Raw genomic sequence first — 23762 nt, 5'->3', positions numbered from 1 at the left:
GTGGAATCCGAATACAACCTCCCGCCGGGTGTTGAACTCGGGTCTCCCACGCCAAAGGCGCGTACGCTAACCGCTTATCCACGAAGGAGCTCCAACTACATGCTATTCCTCCACACCCCACTCTCGAAATAATTTTCCCTTCTCAATAATTACATTTCCACTTAATACCGCCCTGTTTTATGAGTGTATCAAGTGTTTGAAAAAAAAAATATATATATATATATATAAAATATAAAAGAATAACCTGGATATTTTCGTAAAATAAAACACAGGTACAAAATCTACAGTATACTGTAAATCAAAAAAAGTTTTATTTACAAAAATGAACAACAATTACAATCCAAAAACGTACAATTGTATTCTGCATCATCCTCTTTTTTCCTCTGATTTTTGATGTTTGAGAACTTTTTGTGTTCTGCAAAACGCAAAAGCGCTGCCAATCTTTTATTGTATGGTAGCCCTAAAGTGTACCTCAGTGTAACATCTTTACCGATGGAAAAATCTCTTTAATCTTCAAGATGATCAATCACCATTTATAGTTGTGCAAATTCGTACAGCTGGGTTCATCACATCACATTATCCTACAAGAACAGAAATATACATTTTGTAAATAAACAGTGGTGTCTATGTAATGTATGAAACTATTTTGTACCAGCTATATTCCTACAAGAAATACCGATATACAAGATTAAATCTCAAAGAAAATGTGTAATCAGAAGATCTAAAAACGAAAATTTCTACAGAAATAGTTTACAACACAGGTCTACGCTGAGAAAAGTTTACTCACAATTTTCAATCTTCATAACACGTAACTACCATATACTCCGACAAAATAATAAAAATTTCAACGGAAGCGTAATATTATAATATTGTACTTTTTCCTGATCCTAAGATATATATAGAATTAGAATTATCCATACACTTTGGCTAGAAAAAGAAAATTACTTTAGGACTGATTTAAAACTTTACTACAGAGTTTCATAGTAAAGTAAAAACCAATCAATCCGTCTTATGTGAAACCAACTGAGAAAACACAAAAATGAAATCTTTGAGTTTTACGTCCCACGATTATTCCCGTTAGGCTAAGGGAGACAATGATTAAAGCAAGTGAAATACAATGGAAGAATCGGTGGAATGAAAACTGGGAGGAAACGAGAGTACCCCGAGAAAACTCACGGACACGATGTTGTACACTCATGTCCAAAATTATTGTCGCATGTCCATAAATATGTTGTTGTAGGAATATAATTTGATAACAAATCTGACCGGTATTTCTTATAATGTTAGTATGTGCATAATAATCGGCAAAGAGATGTATGTGGCAAATTTCATGTCAAAAGGCCAGTAAATAAGAACAATAAAAAGAAAATAAAACTCTCTTCTCCATTTAGCAACATTTTGTTTTACTCATTCTTATTTTCGTATTTATAATTCTTTTCCTATGAAATTTACCATAAACATACATTCCCCGATTATACATATAGCATCAGTATTAAAAGTATCCTGCAAAATCATTTATCAAATTATATTCTTTCAAGAAGACAGTTATATATATGCGACAATAATTTTGGACATGAGTGTACATCACAAACTTACTTGTCCAGGAATCGAACCAAGGACCCCATGCAACAGAGGCAAACACACTACTATTGAGCCGCCGTGCGCCCCACTGAGAAAACAAATAATAATCCATATCTTGCATGTGAAATATCAAACAAGTTCCGACAAAATATACACTTACATTAACCACTGGAATGTTATGACGGATCTGTAGTTGCGCGAAGTATTTAAACGTTTCAATCGTATGACGACCAGAACTCACATGTGTAGTCGTTCAATATCAACGATAGTAGTACATTTTCCTGCGCAGAGATATCTGTCGGATTCAATTTCTTGAAGAAGAGACGTGAGTCACTGATTTGCCTTCTAAATGTGCTGTCATGAATTTACAGTAGGGCATTTAAAACTGTAATTCTTGAGCAAATATATTACTTCACTCCTTCCAAATATTTGTACTAGTGATGCTTTGCACTGTTGAACCGAGCGATCCTCATTTTACTTTTAATTTAAACCTGAATTGTACGAGCAAGTCTAATGCCAAGCAAAACAAATTGTTTTGCAAAAATCGGCATATTGTTACGAAAATACTTCATTTACAAATAGGCTGCGGGGGTGGGGTGGGGGGACTCATTCATTACTGATCCATTTCAGCCTCAACAGTAAAGACAATTAGGAAAAACATTCCAAAATTGAGTGATTTTACTTTACGAAATTATTGAACATTATATATATATATATCATAGTGTGTTTTAGGGGGAGGGGGTGACTGCTTATTTTTTACCGACTCAACTCAAACATTGGGAATAGTGTGAGAGCACCAATAAACGCATGCATCATATTATATCAAACTGGAATAACTATCTTTCATATGAAACTTTTTTTTTCCTAATAGTGCGGAAAAGTTGCTTTTGATATGAAAAAGACAAAAGTAAAATTTGAGAGCAATGAAACTTGCTATGAGTTGCAGCAAGTACAGTAAAATTTCATAAATTCGACATCTCTTATTCTATTTCAGCCTTTCACTCTTATTTGCATCACAGAAACCTTGATTGTAATTGTTATATCTTTTTATTAATGAAACAAAGGTTTCATTAGGGAGAGGGGTTTAAATTTATGGTGAGGTTAAAGGGATGTATATGATTCCATATAATGAGGAAAAACGGATAAGTATTACGTAGGATTTTTTTTTTTTTTCCAGGAGGGAAGGGAAAAGAAAAATTTGCCTTATTGTCGACTGAGCTTAAATCCAAGTACTGAAGATGATTATGAAGCCTGTGCACCATATTACTTCAAAATCTACTTTTTACGATACTTACTCTGGAACACTTTTTTCTAAATCTATGGTGCAGTACTTACCCTACATTAGGGGGATAAATTCGCTGGTCACTTATCAGTTTTTAATCCAAGCACTGAGGATTGTGGGAAAGCCTCAAAGAAAACGTTCATATATTCTAACAAAATCGAATTCACCCTTTGTTCTTTCATGATCTTAGGTCTATCCAGAGGGGATGATTCGGAAGTAGGGAAGAAAATATTCGGTATTTTTGTGGGGAGCAAGAAATCACACTTTCATTATTGACAGTAACTGAAGATCATCGGGAACTCCTATATACTTAGAAAATATTATATATATATATATATATATATATATATATATATATATATATATACAATAAGTTTTGTCGAAATTAATAATTATTTTGCGTATATTTATCCTGCATTTATTTTTTATATGTAAACGTTCAAACTTGCAACATGGCCTTCATTTTACCCCCCTTTGACCCCTTATTCTTCATGAATTGCAACTCCAAGGAATAGGGTTATGTCTGCATGTTCTGCATGTTGAAGGAAGACACATACCGGTTTCGTTAAGAATCGGTAAAGTTTTACTAGTGTTATCGTGAAACAGACGGACAGTTCGGACCGACAGACACACACACAAATGCAATCGAGTCGAATAGTAGACGTTTGGCTTCAATTACAAAAATATACACGTACATTAATATTTATGAAAAGTAAAACATATTTAAAGCGAAGTAAAATTCGACATACATAAAAGGGCTCAACTCGCTCGTTCTGAGCTTAGACGCCCGCAAACTTCCAATAATGTTTGTAAATAAATATTACGTTTAATGGACTCTTGAAATCAAAGAAAAAGGTAACTATATAACGCAGCAATTTCTTTACTTGCAAATATTAGCATAAAATACTTATTTCTTTCTAAAGAATGAATGCTAAGGTGAGATGATTTTTTTTCTAATAGTGCGGAAAAGCTGCTTTTGATATGAAAAAAAAAACAAAATTTTGAGGAAAGTCGGAGCTAGCTATGAAGTGCCGCCAGTACGATAAAGTTTCATAAATTCAACATTTCTTGATATATTTCAGCCTTTCACTCTTCTTTTATTTGCATTACAGAAACCTTAATTGTATTTATTATACCTTTTTATTGATAAAACAAACGTTTCGTTGGGGAGAAGAGGTGATTTTAGTTTAGCGTCCCGTTCAGCAGCGAGGCTATATGAGACGTGGACCTACTGATTAACGTGGAATCCAAACCACATGAGCTCCCGCCGGGAATCGAACCCGGGTCTCCCACGCCAAAGGTGCGTACGCTAACCGCTTAGCCAAGAGGGAACTCTCGTTGGGGAGAAGAGTTTTACATTTATGGGAAAGTTAAAAAATTAAATCATAAGCCCAAAATGTGCACAAAAAGTTCTTTAAAAAAAAAAAATACTGTATACTAAGACATAATTGATACTCTGTTATATATTTAAGTGATGTACGACAAACACTGTATTGTATGTATCATATCAAAACGGGTATGAATAATGCATCGACATGGAAATACCTTGTATAGTGGACGGAGGGATAATGGAAGGGGATGGGTCACATAAGCGAATCCAAACTGTTTGATCTGCGACAGCGTAGTTCTCATTCTGCGTCGATCCAGTAACCGCTCACGTAATGCCCTATGGTCAACTGCAAATGTGTCCATTTAAGTGATATATTTTGGAAGTTCATGAATTAAAAAAAAAAAAAAAAAAAAAAAAAAAAAAAAAAAAACCTGTGTATAAAAATGAACCTGTCGAAACAAGTTAAATGATGAACTGTTCTAGTTTTAGAAGTAGTGTTGCCGACATATCAAGATGTAATGAAGTGCCATTTTCTTATAAAACAGAACCTTTAACCGAAGGAGCAAACTGGAAGTGAAATATCTAAAATTTGAGCTCAGAAAATAACTGGAAGCATCAGGTTAAGAGCTTTTTTTTTTTTTTTTTTTTTTTTTTTTTACATCCGAATTTTACAAATAAGAGCTTATCATGGCAAATACAGAAATATTCTAGAATTTATAAGTAGACATGGATCAGAAATATATAAATCAAATCTCGCTGTAAAAATAAATAAATAAAATAAACAGTTATTTGATATTGTTGCCTGCAAATGTTCAGATTTTAAACTATATAGTTGGAAACAAGAAAGTCTTCTTTCAGAGTAGTTTTAAAAGATTAGATATCTTTCAGAAAAATGCGTATCAGTAACGTTCATAAAAGTACCGCAAGTGAAAGATGCAAGAAGAAATATGGAGAAAATTAGAACTCATTCAAGAGTAGTCGAAAGATACCACAATGACGGCGATGTAGATCATATATGACAGGAAATCTCTGCTAGTGATACTAACGATTTTTTTTTAAACAAAAGACAAATTTAGCAGGTCCCTCACCATGATAAAAAGATAAAATAGCTCAAATGCACATCAAACTGCAGTCAGTCGCAGGAATACCGGATATGTCTGCTGCATTAATAACCAGGACTTGAGATTTATCAATAATGATGACAAAAGCGAAGTAATCTACCACATAAAAATTAGAGAGATATCAAAGATCTGAAAAAAATGTAGTGAAGACAGCCACAGTCAGGGCCCGATAACCAAAAACAGAGGATTGTTTTTTTTTATGGAATAAAAAAAAATATAATTAAAAAAAGAACTAATTTTAACAAAAAAGTCACTATGGAAGAGCAAGTTTCGTTAGTGAAAGAATCAAATTCAAGTTTTTTAGTCAATTTAACACTAATATCTGGTAGTACTGGAAAAGTCACTGCAAAAAGCATAATGCAGTATTTGAGAGAGAGAGAGAGAGAGAGAGAGAGAGAGAGAGAGAGAGAAACTTGAATTTTACCGCAATTGGATGTGATGGTACCTAGTGGCGTAACAAGACGGGGGCAAGGGGCACTCCCCCCCCCCAAGTTCTGGCAGAGTTATTGGGGACGCCGAAGGCGCCTAATGATTACTTTGCCTTATTTTACAGTCGATTCAAGAATGAAAACTTTATGTACAAAAGCAGTGTTTTGTATGCGCTGCCAAATCTTCGACAAAATATAGAGTGCTTCGTATTATTATTATAACTAATAGACACTTCTGTTCCTTTTGGTCTTGATAGTCTAGGGCACCTTTGATACAATAAAATACATAAATAAAAACTACCTATATAACAGTCAAGCAGCGATATAAACATTTTCTTAATCCCTTGTCGCCCCTCATTATGTATGGGTGTCTGCTTCGATAGAATAAAAAAGGAAATAATGTTACAATGACGGAGCCCCTGACGATTAATTATAAATTTCGTCGCCCCTGACTGCTTACGGGCAACTTCGGTAGAATAAAAAAGGAGATAATATTGCACCAAGGGGCGCGTAAATATATTTCTTTTATCGGCCCTGATTGTATAGGGGCGCCTAAATGTAATACTGTAAAGATTATTTGAAATTAAGCGCTATGATGGGGGGGGGGGCACTGTTGAGAGAGGGGTGCAGCAAAAAGACTCGCCCCCTCCTATATTTGAAATGTTGTTACACGGCTGATGACATGACTGCAAATGAAATGATTCCATTGTTAGATAATGAAATAGGAAGATCGCTACAGTAGTTAATTTGCTTATTCCATGCTAACGAACTGTTCTACGTCACCTCTTTTTCTTTACGAGGGGAAAATAAGGGCCCCAATGAGTTTAAGAGGAACTAGGTAAGCGTCTGAAAAACGGCAACGAGCTTTCTGTAGCAACGTTTCTACCAATTAAACGCAACCATCTCTTATTAGAAAATACTAGTAATCTAAGTACTCATCACAAGTATTTAATGAAATGCGTATTGCTATATTTGGTGGAAACTGTCCATTGGATTTGTCTGAAAAACCCTGAATACCTGCTCATTTCAGATGGCCTACATTAGCAAATTGAATACTCTGTGTGTAGAATCTGAAAATCCTAATGAAAGCATTCAACTTAAGGCTTGAGTACATTGTAATAGCTTACGCATCTGCGTGGTTCCACATCAAAGTAAAACTTTCATGCGCTTATGGTTTCAAACAACTATGGAAGCTTATTTTATACTCGCGTTATCTCACTATTGACCTTAAGAAAATAACAGATCCAGTTATACAAAGAAATGGATACTTTGCTGCTCCAACAGATCTTATTTTGTCCATACTATGTGATGAGCGCAAACCTATGAGAGAGCTTGGTTTGCGCCGGTTCCTTAAAAAAAAAAAACGGAAAGTAGAGGTGGTATTAGGAAATTTTCAGTTCCAAATATCAACTCCTACACTAAAGATCACATTGACATGATCCCATGAGACAACACTGAAATTACAAAGCCCCTAATGACAACGCATATTTCCAATGATTCCCTTACACAATTTATTAAGGAAATATCTGAATCAAGTACTGTAAAGAACCCACTGATACACTATGCCAGGATTCCATGTCACGCGCAAGCCGTGGAAAGTTCTTAAACGGGTCACTGAATCATCTTTGTTCGCGGATTATCTTCAAAGTTGCACTAAAGTAAACTCGCATCTCAGAAGACCATGCCAAAATTTAATCTATGTCCCACCTAACTGTGACCTGAAATATTTCGAAGTGACACATCCAGTTCCGCAGGAATATACCCATGTCAGAGACCGATAAAATTCTGAACAGCAATCCCATCGTAAGGCCCCTGAGGCCTGTTTAAAAATTTGAAATGGCAACATGGGTCGGGTGATATCTCGTTCGATAGATCTAGGAAAATGAAACAACGATCGGAGGAAATATTTGCGATATGGGGCACAGTTTTCAAAATGGCCACCAAAAGTTTATGCTATTTCTCTGAAAACTACAATACAATTAATGATAACGGACGTACTTAACTCTTTTATACACAATTACTAGTGGCCTACACAATAGCCAACAGAAGCGTCATATTTGTAAATTACAGCCAGCACGAGAAACGCACTCACAATCAGTAATGTCTTACCTCATGCAACTGTTTCACTTCAGTAGATGTTACAGACTTTAGTGTTTCCATAGATACTGCCGCAGTGATATCGTTCTTGCATATTATCTCGTGCCGTTGGGGACTCCTAATACACTCACTCTCACTGAGCCTCGGAGAAAAATCAATCGCATCAAGTCGGGGGGAGCGAGACAACCATAGCACAGGACCACCTCGTCCAATCCACCTGTTTGGAAACTCTGCATCCAGAATTGCTTTGGAGACATGTGCAGTGTGCGGGCCGCTCATCATTCTGGTACCACATTGATAAACGGGTTTCCAAATCCAGATCCTGCATGAGGAGCAGGAGTGTGTCTTGCAGAAAGGATGCATATTGCTGTCCGTCTAATCTTCCTGATAAAAATACGGACCTACAAGATACAAACATATATAAACAATGTAACTTATTTTGGCTGTATTTTTGTCCCTGAAACAAGCATTAACAAAGCAAGTTGAAGAAAAAGGAAAAATGCAAAAAAATCCTTATATTTACCTTTTTTTTCAGTGTATATTTTGTGTATAATGATTTTTCTCATAAAACTTTAGTATTAATTGCATTACTTCACAACAGACTTGTGAAAGACTTCAAAAGACATGCAAATTTTTAATTTTCAGTTAATTTGTTTTTAAAAAAATTGAATTGACTTCTTTGCGGTACCTCAAAATATTGTAGTAGAGCAAATACAATTTTTATGCGGTTTTTCTGAACCTAAAAGGCAACTTTAGATTACTATTAGAAATCTTAATTCGAACTTTTTTTAAAGTTTTCGTTCCACCCTAATGAACACCTATGAATACACACAATCTGAAATGAAGTTATATATATATATATATATATATAGGATGGCACACGAAATAATCCGGGTTAGGTTAAAATTTGTGTGACGAATTCGTAAATGTCTTCGCAATATGGAAATACAAGTATCTGTACTAAAGCACTTAAAAACTGAGTTTTACTAGCTTGGAAAGAATAGGTTTATGAAAATATTTCTAAATAATTTGAACTCTGGTCTCACTTTAAGATGCATATTTGAACAGACGTGAAACGACAAAAACTCAGTTCAACCCAGTGTTACCTATGTTCAAAAATCCATTTCAAACTGTGCACCCCTTATTTTTGCGAAAAATTTAAACCGTCTTTACCCCTTACGAGACGTATTTCAATCGAAATGTAATTATAAAAATCCAGGTCAACCCAAGTGCTATTCAAAAACCGTTCAACCGTTTCCTTACTATTGCCATACTGTTGATACATGAGATTGTTCTAATTCTAGGTTCTAATTTGGGGTGTATGGCGAGAGATACAATAATTAAATCTCATGAATCAAACTTAAAAAGAGTTTTAATAGAGTTTAATTTTGAATGTGAATTTGTATGTCTGTGAATGAATTGTCTAATGCACTTGGAAAGCCTATCACCACCAGATTTCTCTGTCATACCTGGTAAACTCTGATGAGGATGAATCTTCCAATTCCATGCTCTTGATTATTGCTCAGCTCCGACTCTGATATAGTTCTAGTTGGTGGTGAATTATTACCTCGGAGATAGGGTATTGATAACTAGTAGTCCTTTAATAGTCGCATAGTGGTTATGTCGAAAACTTACTGTTTCGGCGGTGTTAAACTTGAAAGGAGTAGAGAAATTTTCGTTATGTCCATGACGACAATAGACAAGAGATGCTGAACCAACTTCATGAACTACCTAAACTGCATGAACTCCCAGATCTATCTGAACTGGCTCTTTCTTGAAATTACCTAATATTTTATATCAGGATCTTTGCTGAGGTTGGTAATCTGAAAACTCGTGGACGTGACGTAAAGCCATGTGCAGTAATAAAAGTATTCCGAGTCCGGGTTCCACAAGTTCCAGAACAAATTTTAGAAGTTAGAAAGAAAGAAGTATGTCTGTGCTAACTTTTGTAATGAGTTCAATTATGTAAGTAAAGCTGTCATAAGCGCATAAAACCAATTCACAGACATGATTGTATAGTAGAATTTACATACTGATCTAATTCTTTGGAGCAGCGGTACGCCATCAAGTTTTGCGTCAAACTGGGAAAATCAGCGACCGAAACCAAGGACATGCTTACGCAGGCCTACAAGAAGCCGCACAATCACCCCGTAAAAAGAAGGCCAGAATGTCGAAATCGAAAGTGAAATCGATGTTAATTGCATTTTTTGACCGTCGTGGCATTGTCCATAAGGAGTTTGTACCTCCTGGACAGAGTGTAAATGCAAGATTTTACGTGGAAGTGCTCACACGGCTGCGAAATTGGATCACACGCATGCGACTATACCTGGTGGGGAAATGGAAGCTCCACCATGCCAACGCGCCGTGCCACGGCGCGTGGATTGTGAGGGATCTCCTGACCAAATTCGGAGTTTCCACGTTGCCTCACCCCCCTACAGCCTTGATGTGGCACCGCCGGACTTCTTCCTGTTCCCCTGTATCAAGAGGCAGCTCAAGGGCATCGTTTCGACTCGGTGGAAGCGGTTCAAGCGGCGACGACGAGGGAGCTGAACGGCATCCCGGAGGACGACTTCCAGAAGGCCTTCGCTACCTGGAAAACTCGCTACCAGAAGTGTGTGAATGCCCAAGGGGTCTATTTTGAAGAGTATGAAGTCGATGTACCAAAATGTTCAATAATTAAAAATCAGTCCTACTACTACTGGATACGACCCTGTACGTGTAGTTTTGCATAAAGAACTCAATTGTTTATCCATGGAAACCCTTATTAAGTACAAGAGTGAAATTCGAGGACGGTGATCGAAAGATGGAATTCGGGCAATTAATGCTTGCTTCACGAAGATTGAGCACAACTGTTTGAAAACATCTTGTGGACCGTATTTCATGTTGGAGTTCTGTGAATTGCCGTTATTTGCCATTACAGGGCATCAAGTGATAATGATCCCCAAATGATTGTTGTTAAGAGGATGCAAACTCGTCCCAAAGTAACCGTGGCAAAATGACGGCAAGACACGTTAGCCTGTGTGATACCATGAATGCTGTATCATAAGATGTTTCACGATTACGTGTGGCCTACAATATTGAAATTAAAAAAAAAAGAAAAAAAATATGACATTTCCATGCAAAATGGTGCACCACCTCACTTTACATTAAATGCTCGCGACTGCTTAGACCAGAAGTTCCCTGACGTTCGCTTGGACGATGCGGGCCTCAGGAATGGTTAATAAGTAATCCAAATCCAAACATCGTAGTGGATGAACTGGAGGCACGGATTCAAGAGGTTATTACCAACACCCTTCAGAAAAGTATCAATTGTATTGAAATAATCTGCCATGAGAAAATTCGCAGACTATATTCAATAAATAATTCATGTTTTAATATAAGTTACGCTCTATAGCCTGGTGGTCTCTATTATTATTGGAAAAGACATTAAAAAGTGTAAGGCACACCTAAAACTGATTCAATATTTCTGAAAACAGCTTATTCGAAAGTAGTATTTTATTGCGACAGTCATTTGCAGTTAAAATCAATTGTATTCTTTAACAGATGTCACGAAATCAAAATTCAGCAACTATCAGAATTCGAAATAATTAAGATCAGTGAGTACTGTATATGCAATTCTTTTTCAGTACATTTAAATTATGTCAGAATGATTAAAAAATAGTACGGCACATTTACTTTTCTTTGTGATATTCGAAAAATATCAGCAAATAATTAATTACACAAGAAATAAGTACGTATTGGATATAAATGTTATACGAAATAGAAGTACTGATGTACTTTGCAACAGTCAATACTTTTACATACATTTTAACAAATATATTATAATACACTGAATTAAACCATAATTCAGCTCTTCAATAAATTATCAATGAATTTATTTTCACATAGAAACCATCTACATTTTCATCCTATCACATAAATCGATTATTTATTTTCGATACGTAACTAAATACCTCTACATGAATAAAATGAAGCCACTTTAACTGCAAAGTCACTATGTATACTGTTAAGAAGTTCTCAATAGAACTTACTGAATAGGTAGAAAATCAAAATTATTATTTCGTGAAAAATGACTATCTGATGTTATTTACTGCCCTTTCAAATAATCTAATACGAATGTGTATTTTACACAAAACTGTATTTAACATCAATCCATAAATTAACTTTCTTGTAAAATCAGTGATACACGGTAATTTTCAACTTTTCAAAGACTTTATTGTTTTATTTACACATGAATTTCGTTGTAATATTCATAATTTAAAACATACTGTGAATTTATATTAATCCAACTATTAAATGGACATTTGGCTGTCTCTATGTAAAAAGAAGGCTGTAAAGCACTTTTAATTGTTCATGGCAATGATTGCAAAAATGTCATGTTTTGATAAATTAATTTAGTCGTTGTAAATGAAAATAATTGAACAGCAGTAAACATATTTCTTTAAAACCACGGAAATTTATTCAATTTACAGAAATCCAACAAATTAAATCTAAATAGTTAATATTAGCAAAAGCTATTTAAATTAATGTTATTTCTACTCTTCTTTTGTTACATATATATGTGACGTAATCGCAACTAAATATCAAAGATATGTGGTAATAGGCGAAACTAAATGAGAGGATGTAACAATATTCCTAGCCGTTTGAGAAAGTTGGTTAACAACACAGATGGCTATGTTAAGATATAATATTCTTTTGTTTTCTTATCTAACAAAGGATAAGTACATGTTTTTCTAATAACAATATTACAGATTTTTTTTTTAATATCTAGTTATTTTCCATTTACCCTGTATAACTTACAAAAACTTATTCCACCTTTGACGAAGAAACTATTTCACTGATTGGAAAAAAAATTAAAAACATTTAGGAAGGAGTTAATTGGAAATGCCTATATTAGGTAATTTTTGGTTTTTGTTTTACTTTACAAAAATAACAGTTTTTCTTCGACTGTGCTACATGATAGAACTATAATTTATGGAGAGGGAAAAATACATAAAATGTAAGACAATCTTTACCACAAGCTTTGAAAAAAGAATGCAGTATGCAACACCTACAATATGCAACTAACATTACGATTTGAAATGTCACTTCAATGTATGGACTAGCAAAATCCATATTGAAAGAAATATGAACAGCGAAATTTACGAAGACCTCATTAGATACTGTGGCGCGAACAATGAATGGTTTCATCTGGAAGTGGAATATTTTAGCAAGACTACGCAAACTGTCATCAATCAAAAATTACGAGTAAGGAATGGTTTCCAGGAGCATTTCTGAGTTCACTGACCGAACAACAGTCCAGACATGAGGCTAATAAATCGATGTGACACGTGCGAAGATTAAATCTAAAAGGTCTACTAAAGAACATCCTTGCCATTTAGAGAGAGAGAACGCTGAGCTTTCTAATTTAGGAAAATACTGATTGAAGGTATAACCGAAAGGAAGGACGCCTTAATTGCAGCCTCAACGGGACGTGTTAAACAAATATTGATATAAATATATATATATATATAAAAAGAGGTGAAATTTTTGAGTTTTACGTCCCACGGTTATGCCGGCTAAGCTAAAGGAGACGGTGATGATAAGAAATGAGTGAAATGGTGGAATGAAGAAAGTGCGAGGGAACGGAAGAACCCTGAGGAAACCCACGTACACGTTGTTTATCCACCACAAAGTTCACTTGGCGGGAGCAATATAAATATATAGTATCAATAAGTTGTCTTATGTACACTTATTTAAAGTAACAGAAGTTAATTTTTAAAAATAATTTTTAGATCTCAATTATGCTGTCTGAATCTCTCTTTCCATATACAAGGTGTTTCAAAACATCATCGACAACGTTTGGGAGGTGATTTCAGACACCAAGATAAGACAAAAAGTATAGACTAACTTGGCTGCACAAATGCTTCCTTTCGGAGTTATAGGCTGCCGAAAACATGAAAAAATGAACTTTAAAGGTCCATATAGCTCCAACACTATAGAACCTACGTAGTCGGGTCAAAACTTCACTTAGGAACTAGTATGTGCCCTATCTAAATATCCATGTTTCAGAATTCTGCGATACTTCCGCAACAATTTTTATTGAGATGGTTGGTGAATACTTCAAATTATATGCTCTTAGCCAAAGCCCAAGCATTTGTGCATCCAGGTTGGTCTATACTTATTGTCTGATATTGGTGTCAGGAATCACCTCCCAAACGTTGGAATTGTTTTGAAAAACCCTGTATATATCTATCTTCCTAGTAAGTATATAACAAATAAAATGCTCAATACAAGACGAATCTTTAAGATTTTACAGTAACCTTTAAAAAATAAATTTAGGGTACCGTATTTAAGCCACTAGGGAGCTTGATCATAACAGAGAACTTAGGTTAAATGCATATCCAACGTCAAATGATACTGTGAAATAGCTGTGTACACATTAAGTTCAATAAAGAAAGTTTATATTCAAAAGATTCAAAAATGAAAAATAGACCACAATATACTACTTAGGCTGGAAACTCTACTCATAATTTTCAATCTTCATACTAGATAACTATCATATACTCTGGCAAGATAATATAAATTAAAATGGAAACATAATACTGTTAGATTGTACTTTTTTCTGATCCTAAGACATACAGAACTAGCATTATCCATATACTTTGGCTAGAAAAAGAGAATTACTTTAGGACTGACTTAAAACTTTACTACAGAGTTACATAGTAAAGTAAAACCAATCAATCCATCATGTGAAACCAAGAACATATGTCAGTTGAGATAGCACACGAAATCGAACCAAGAAGTTCCGAAAAAACATATATATCAACCTATTGAGTCATATAACAAGCTGCTGTTGCGCGAAGTATTTAAATGTTTCAATCATATGACGACCAGAACTCACATGAAATGAAGCCAGTCAATATAAAAGAAAGTAGTACATTTTCTTGGCCAGAAATGTCTCTTGAATTCTCTTTCTTTCGGACAGAAGATAGATGGGTCCGGGATTTGGCTTTTAAATATACTGTCATGTGGTTGTAGCACGGCATTTAAAGCGAGATCCAATGAGTTATTCCTTGAGCAAAATACATTACTACATTTCTTCCAAATATTTATATTAAAATTATACATGTATGAGTATCAGGGTTGGCAAAAACCATGGTTTTTATTGAAAAACAAAAAAAAAAAAAATTTTTTTTTGTTTAATAATTTGCTCTATGTATTTATATCACATATGGACAGAAATAAGTTTGTTTCGCCTTGGTGTTATTATGCAACAACCGGGTTATGTTGGAAGGGGTTACATAACTCTTAAAGCGGAATCCAACCGCTTCTCGGTTTACATCCGAGGGAACTTGGCCTTCATTTGGACTCGAAACCGGGACTAACTGGCCACAAATGCGATATGTCTGCAGACTCACTCACGAAGGACTCCTGATAAAAATACGTTGTACTGATCTTTACATACTTGTTAATATAATTGTCAAGAGTCATTTCAGAAGGACAAAAAGATAAATAGTTGAACAAGTGAAACCATTATACAGATTTACATATGGACAATTTCAAAATATTGCAGAGTACAGAAGAACTAATTTAGTCCAAATTAGTTCACTACGACTTTTATTAGTCCAAGTTAAAGAAATACAATGACATAATTGGCGTATCAGTACGAAAAGTGAATAAAGATACGAATTATTTGAGTCCACTTTGACCCATTTATGCATAAATAGATATCAAAGATACTTCTGATTTCAATAAATGCCTCTCGTGCGGTTTGTATGATACCACCCAAAAGTACGGCATTTCGATGTATTTTATCAATAGTAAACATTATTAGAACGAAACAATATTTAGAATTTTTCTTTGATTGCAACTGCATAATAATAATAATAAACTATAAAAAAGTCATATAAGAAACATTCATAAACTTATACAAAAAACAAAAGTTGCTTTTGTAGTATAATCCCTTTGAGTAATGAATTGGGAATTTAGGTCTGAATGTAATACGAATAATACACGGGAGTGAAATGTGATAACCCAGAAATGTGTGCCCATCAAGATTTTACGAACACACACTTTTACGAGCATTTTTCGCTTTTTGGTTTAAACTTAAAAAAAAAAAAAAAAAAAAAAAAAAAAAAAAAAAAGTTTAAACCAGCCAACCCTGATGAGTATACTAATAAAGCAAAGTTAAAGAGCATAAATAAAACGGTTCTCATTCCCATTTTGAGAGCTAACACGCCCGCCAACTGCCAACCAGCGTTTGTAAATAAATATAACGTTCAATTAGTTCTTGAATTCAAAGAGAAATAACTACATAAACCAGCAATTATTGTTCCTGTATATATATATATATTAGCACTCTTCAAGTCTTTCCAAAGAAAGAATACATAAGAATACACATATTGCAATAATTAAAATAGTTTTACTTTTAAAGGAATTTACAAATACCCCCCTTTTCCAGGTTTTCCATACTAGTAGACATACTGTCGATTCTGACAAAAGACGTCAATATATTACAAATCAAACTAGAAATACTAATCACTGAACATCATCATCATCATCATAGGTATTCTGCCTTTATTGGCAGTCACTTGCCGCAGCTAAGAAGCTTCCATGCTCCACGGTCCTCCGCTAACCTTTTCGTCTTCGCGTATGATCTTTCTGTTTTAATATTATCCATTAATTGTAGTCTCTTTCGCCCCCTCCCTCTCTTTCCCGCCACCAAGGCATCGTTTATTTAAAAAGAATCAGTTTCGCTAACTAACTGAATATAATTGGCTTCACCAGACACTGTAACAGTGTCTGATGAAGCCAATTATGTTCAGTTAGTTGGCGAAACTGATTACTTTTAAATAAACGTTTGCTTTGTTCAGTGATTTTTATTTCTAGTTTAAGTTATTTAGGATAGCAAAGTTAGTATGAACCAGTTAGTTATTATAAATCAGAGTAGTTCATCGAAAATAATAACCATGAAAATAATAATAATTAGTCAAAGTCGTTCCTTTGCATCCAGACGCTGGTCTAACACTCTGAATGATATGGTGAGAGAATTATAATGGCTATGACATTATGAATTTGTACATAACATAACTCCGTCATTCTCGAAATATCTACCCAACAGATGGAAATAAGTTTGGTAAACATGAAGAGTGAACAGGGTGTCTACTAAAATTCCAAAATGAAATTTCGTGACCTTTTCTTTACCAAATCACAAAATTTCCTAACATTTTCAAGAGCGAATTTGGGTGCGAATTAGGTCGAATTTTCATCCATGCAATAGAAACGTACTTTGCTTGCGATTTGGTAGCGTCTAAACCCGACCATAGATATTTTTGGTGGTGAATTTTGACGTTTTATAGAACAAAATTTTCCAATCTGTACTTACATTTGTACAGTTAAAAAAAAAAATCGTGACCCAAAAGCTAAATTTCGTGACCGATAGACACCCTGGTGAATGAAACGAAATCTTAAGTTTAACGTTTCACGTACATGTGCTGTAGGCTAAAGAAGAGATCGCTAATTGGAAGTGAATTATAATGGAAAACTTGCTGGATAAGAATGTGTAAGAAAATGGAAGAGTATCAGAAACAATAAGACAGATGCTCAATACAAGCAAGTTCACTTGGTTGAAATTGAACCAGGAACACCTCGCACCAGAGATATGAGATACTAATGAGCCACATCGCTCCCATATAGTATGTGGATATGGAAGGGTCGTTCCATAATCCAACTTACTAGTGGAAAACTGAAGTCCATATATAACGTCACAGCATTTTAACACCATACGAATTAAAGCTAAGTTTAAGCACTTCTGATAGTCTATACACAACTCACAGCACAAAAAGGAAATAATAAATTTTAAAAAAATAACGAGAAGAAACAATAAAATTTTCCCACACCTACGATCCATAACGTTTTCCTCTGTTAAATCAGAGTCAATGTGATTTCAAGAACTTGAAGTTAGTGTGGCAGATTCGTGGACGCCTTCAACATGGAAATAAAGTTTAAAGTAAAGCACTTAAAATTTGAGTTCAAGTAGCTGTTATGTCCATTTTTTTACACGGGGAGAATAGGTTTATGAAAATATTACGAAAGTATAGTACCCTCACTTTAGGATACATATTTGAACAGAAATGAAACTATAAAAACCCAGCTTGACTCAAGTGCTATCTTCAAAAATTCATTTCAAACAATGCAGTCCTTATTCTTTGTGAAAGATTTAAACCTCTTTTACCCCTTACGAGAAGCCTTTCAACCGAAATGTAATTGTAAAATCCAGGTCAACCCAAAGTTCAATCATAAATACAAAATAAGTAAAATATTATACAAATTGTCACTTTCCCGTTTTAAAAGCGGAGAGAGCTAAGTGAAAGATTTGCTCTTAGCATCAGTTTTGAACCTCCATCTTCGGTTACGTATTGCCCTTCATGAGAGATCATAAAAAACTTAAGATCGAGTCAAGTGCTTAACTATGTTCAAAAATTCAATACAAATCATGCAGCCCTTTTTCCAATGATAATCTGCACTAGTATTTTTAAACTTGAAAAGAAAGAAAAAGAAATTAAAACATTTATATTACCTTAGATGGGAAAATAAGCTCCTTACACTCTCGGCCTTCACGTTTCGTTACTACGACAAATATTTCCGAAGATTACACATCTGGAATTCTACATTCGTTTAACACTCATGTGATTCAGATCTCACAAACTGTATCATCCATTTCACATAGTTGGGACCTGAAAAGATACGTTATAAATTAATAAAATTCTCGTAATAAATTAATAAAATTTGTCAAGATTCAAAACCTAAAACTACTACTGAACCGTGAACAGCAAACACCTGTACTTTCTCCATATCCTAAGATATACAGAATGACAATTGACTATAAACTTTGGCTTGGGAAAGAAAATACTCTAGGACTCAATTAGAGACTTCACTATAATATTGTATAGGGAAGCTGTACTAATCAATCCACTATTTGAACATCTGATTCGGTACGCATATTACCATCCAAAGTAAGATGTTAATATATTTTATGCTTTTAATAACCTTATGCTTTGAAACACTAAACATTATCACTGCCAGTAAACGGATAAGAATATATGAGGTCCTACTCAAAATTTTTCGGCTTCATGTCGTAAAAGAATAATTTATCGTAGTAATAACGCAAGACAATTTGCAACAGAATGAAAATATCCAGGCCACAAATTGAAAACTCAATTTAACGTCCCACGATTATGCCGTTTAGGATATGAGAGACTATGATTAAAGCAAATGAATGATGGAGTTGGTGGAATGAGGAAGCGGGAGGAAACAGGAGTACCCCGAGAAAATCCATGAACACTATGTTGTCTACCACTTGGCCGGGGCAAAAAAAAAAAAAAAAAAGAAGAAAATTTTACAGGTAAAGTTCAAATATTTCAAAAGAGAGGTAAAGAACCAAGTCAATTTTCATTAGCGTCTTACAATAAAGCATGAAAAGAAAAACACATGATTGTTAACAGACAAAAGAGAGGATCACACCTAGAAATTTCAATTTCGTCCGGTAGATGTCAACCACTAGAAAATGTTTGCTTCATCTAACGACACGATGTGTAATTTCTACCACTCTACAATTAACACTTTTTTTCAATAGTAGAAAACAGGATATAAATAGCCATCGTTACTGGTGAAGATGTAACGGATTGTTCCATTAGTGAACTCGGACGGTATAATCGCTCTAGCTAAATATTGCAAATAAATAAATAAATAAATAAATAAATAAATAAAAACCTGTGAGCAGGGCCCGGATTTTGTTGACCTAAAATTTTCTAAAAAGTTACCTATGACACTAAAATTCCTGTAAAATGACCCTAAAATTCACAAAAGTTAACCTTAAAACTTGCAGTTATTTTAAACGTTTATTTCTTTAAAACATTGACACTTTTTTTGAATATCTATTGAATTTTAATTACCATTTCTCACATATTTTTAAAAGTTTTGTTTCGGTTAGTTGCAGTCCATTGATCATTTGTGTCTTTGGTTTTAAAAAAGAAATCATATTCAAACTAAACTTTGACCAATTTAGTAATAAACTTTGACCAATTTCATATTTGAATTACATATATATAGGCCTATACCCAGTTAAGCAACACATAAACATTTTATAAGCTGTGATACAACAAACCAACTCAGGAACTTTGTAATCGTCTCAAAATTTAGCTCATACCTTATTCGGCATTGCAGTAGATAACTGTAAACATTTTTACGATTTAATTGAATTAGCAGCCTTAATTATATACAGAGCACCATGTTACAACTTTTTTTTTTTTTGGTCGATAAAGATAGCCAGATAAGGGACAAAGGTTAAAAGAAACGTTGAGTGGTAAGATCAATGTATGCACCTTACACATTTCAATGAATTAGATTTTGCTGTACTACAAACAAAAACGAACCGAGATTTTTTTCTCGGAACGCAGACTATTGCAGCATACGGCATTCTGCAGTTGGTAACTCTGCTGTCGAGAGATGTTTCGGTAGTAGTTTCACTTGTGGCTACTATCAACTCACAGTTTGTCGACCTATAGCAGTATCACCCTGTGTGTGTGTGGGGGGGGGCAAGATTTTCAGCTAGGGGCCTGGCCCCCCAGGCCTTCCCTTGGCTCCGCCAATGTTAATGCCTCTCTTTTAAAGTTTTTTTGAATAAAAGAAAAAAATTTCAGGATATCGCCCCTTTTCTCCACTTGAACGTGGTACCAGTAATAGCAGTAGTGTTATTCGCTGTCGTATTAGTATAGCAGTGAGTAGTAGTAGTAGTAGCAATGGCAGCAATAGTGGAATTAGCACTATTATTCTTAATCGTAATAGTAATAGTAGTATTAGCAGTAGTAGTTGTACTATTAGTATTACATACGGTGTAGCAGTTTTACCTATCTTCTCTGTTATTCGTAACGCACTAATGAGTGTAGTATAAGGCTTTTAGGTCCATGTGCTGTATTATATAATAAACATAGCTGGTCAAAGCAAGCACAGATACCAAATAGACAAGACAGAATAAGGATATAGAAAGCAAACCTTGGGTAACCTTTCACACGCTTTTCTCATTCGAGAAGGACAAATAGACATTGCAATGTTATGACGACACATTTCTCATTTTCCATTGCATATTGAAGGATTGACTTGACTTATGAAACTTGGTTGTTCTGAGGCCGGTTACGACCGGCCCGTTCTCCGCCCGGAGCAGATCCAGCCGGGCCGGACCGTCTTCGGGCCTGGGTTTACAGGGCTCTGGTATACCCACACCAACAAGCGACTTTCGCCTTATCTAAATTCACATTCAAATCACGGTGTGAGGGCCAATTCAAAACAAACCTCCACAAAAAGCGACAAAACTTTCTTCGTTACCTTTATACATAATATAGAAATTTACTGCGTCAGTACTATTTAGCGCAGGATAATGCTTCATACCTCATTCTCTTGAGAATAAAGCAACCTTTTCAATGGTACCACATTCATTCTCATACCGTGTACCAAAAGCGGGAAATCTGAGAAATTTTCCGAAAAAACTTCCAATCTATGAAACCGAGTCCCTCTGGCCCGTGCCAGGGTTGACGTAGAACATCTCAAAATCACCTGAAAAATACTTTAAAGTATACACAATGCGTGTCCAAAATTTCAATCCAATGTCTTGAAAAATAAGGAGGGAGCTCCCCGTGGCTAAGCGGTTAGCGTACGTGCCTTTGGCGTGGAAGACCCGGGTTCGATTCCCGGCGGGAGCTCATGTGGTTCGGATTCCACGTTAATCAGTAGGTCCACGTCTCATATAGACTCGCTGCTGAACGGGACGTTAAACTCAAAATCAATTCCCAAAAATAAGGAGAGGAAAAATACTTCCCTTACACCTAACAAAATTGAACAGTAAATAAATGCAGATAACAAAATAGGCAAAAATGTAACATGATATTAAGCATAAGAGAAACTTGTACTTACTCTACGATGGTAGCGCGTGGAGCTCGTCCCAACAGTTCTGGTCATCCCTGACGCAGACGTGGACATCACTTCCTGCCTTTCCAAATTCTACCAGCTGTTCCAGCAGAATCTCCCGCAACGCGTCATGTCTCTTGACCTTCTTCAGCTCTACACATGACGCAACAGCTGACAACCGCAACGTCGAGGAAATGAAAGAAGAATTTAGTTGTCCACTTATAACTATATTGTGTATTTTACATGTAATTTTAAATAGCATTTCTTGTATTTACGGGCAATATGTGCTATTGAAATATGCAAGCGCTAGTTAGAACAAGAAAATATGAAAAGAAGTAAAAATTAATTATTTTTCAGATATTATTATTGATATTTTGTTAACATGGTAATCTGACGATATGTGTTATTGGTCGTCATAGAAACGAGAAAACAGAAGATGCATTTTGTAGAATCAACATGTACAATATGTAAAAGGTGTAAATGTTTAATTCTTTACGTACTATAATAAAAAAGGTTAATATCAAGATGGAGTGTTTAAGCGGACTACAAAAAGTAGTAGACTACATTATATTTATTCGGACTGTAGGCTGAAGTGTAATCCTGAATATACTAAATAAATATACGAGGGTCACTACGAAAGTTTTGAGATGTGAAATAACTTACATATTTAAAATCAATTTAACACTTACCTTTTCTCAAAGTATTCACCATTACACTGTATACACTTTTGCATCCTCGAAAACCACTTTTGGAAGCAGTGTTGACAGTCTTTTTCTTCAAGTGTTGAAAGTTCATTCTCGTAAGCCACTACAGCTTCTTCAGGGCTGCAAAATCTCTTCACACGCATGCGATCTTTGATCCTGGGGAACAGAAAAAAAAATCATACGGGGCCAGGTCAGGGCTATACGGTGGATGAGTCATAAGTTTGACCTCCGTAGATTCTAAAAACTGAATTATGATGTTGGCCGTGTGTGCGGACGCGTTGTCATGATGAAGCAGGATCCCACGCAATCCAGTACTTGGACGCAGTTCCCGAAGCTTCTGGAACACTTTTGTTAGGCAAACAGTGGTGTGCCACTAAGAAGTAACAGTCCTGTGTTCTTTAAGTGGAACAGTTGCAACATGGCCAGATTTGAAAAAGAAAGTTGCGACCATCTTCTTCCCCACACTTCGCGGTCGCTTCACTTTCGTGGGTGGATTTTCGTCTGGAAAGATCCAAACTATAGACTGGCGTTTATTTTCAGGGTCAAATTGATAGATCCAAGTCTCATTACCAGTAGCAATGTCAAAGACGCGTCGAGAATTGTCTCTATCAAAGCTTGCAAGCATTTCTTCACACCATTTTACACGCATGCGCTTCTGCTGTTCAGTCAGTGTGAGGCACTCGACGAGATGAAACCTTCCTGAGCCGAAGATGATCATGAAGAATTTTTGTTACTGCTGGCGATCCAATGTTCACTGTAGATTCAATGTCCTTGAAAGTTGTTCGAGGATTTTCTCGAATCATTTGTTTTTACAGCGGCAATGTTTTCATCTGACACAGCTGTTGCCGGACGTCCAGCTCTCTCTCCATCTTTGAGCGATGTCCGGCCTCTTCTGAATTCACCAAACCATCGAAAAATTGTAGCACGGGAAGGAGCAAGGTCCCCAAATGCCCCCTGCAAACGGTCTATGACTCCTACTGTTATGGATTGGTGCGCCAACTCATTTCACACAGCTGGGACCTGAAAAGATAAGTTATACCCTTAGTAAATAAAGATATTTTCCAAAGATTTAAAAACTAGAACTATTACTGAAGCATAAAATAAAAGTAACTGTACTTTCTCCATATCCTAAGATATACAGAAAGACTGTCTATACACTTTGGCTTGAGAAAGAAAACACTCTAGGACTGAATTAGAGACATCCCTATATGACACAGGGAAGCTGTACCTTTCAATCCACTATCTGAACACTCCATCTGTAAGAAGCAGATTATT

At 35.3% G+C, this 23762-nt stretch overlaps 1 protein-coding gene across 2 annotated transcripts in view; it reads right to left on the bottom strand.

Moving 5' to 3' along the window:
- Window positions 1-289: 289 nt before the first annotated feature.
- The window catches only part of LOC145671041 (uncharacterized), a 37538-nt gene continuing 14065 nt past the window's right edge, over window positions 290-23762 (bottom strand). Inside the window, exons 2-6 of one of the 2 annotated variants that reach the window (XM_081739719.1) lie at window positions 22473-23507; window positions 21790-21954; window positions 18401-18557; window positions 7852-8240; window positions 290-581 (exon numbers count right to left, since the gene is read on the bottom strand). In XM_081739719.1, the coding sequence (XP_081595845.1) occupies window positions 567-581; window positions 7852-8202 (366 nt within the window). In that variant the 5' untranslated portion in view covers window positions 8203-8240; window positions 18401-18557; window positions 21790-21954; window positions 22473-23507 and the 3' untranslated portion in view covers window positions 290-566. Of the gene's footprint in view, window positions 582-7851; window positions 8241-9308; window positions 9801-18400; window positions 18558-21789; window positions 21955-22472; window positions 23508-23762 lie in introns of those variants that run through there. The other variant, XM_081739720.1, reaches the window with a different exon arrangement.

The sequence above is a fragment of the Thermobia domestica genome, chromosome 15, assembly GCF_964235325.1.
Source record: "Thermobia domestica chromosome 15, izTheDome1.hap1.1, whole genome shotgun sequence".
In the NCBI taxonomy this organism is placed as follows: domain Eukaryota; kingdom Metazoa; phylum Arthropoda; class Insecta; order Zygentoma; family Lepismatidae; genus Thermobia; species Thermobia domestica.
Note: the sequence above shows the minus strand (reverse complement) of the source record. Positions and strands in the feature narration are given on the sequence as shown.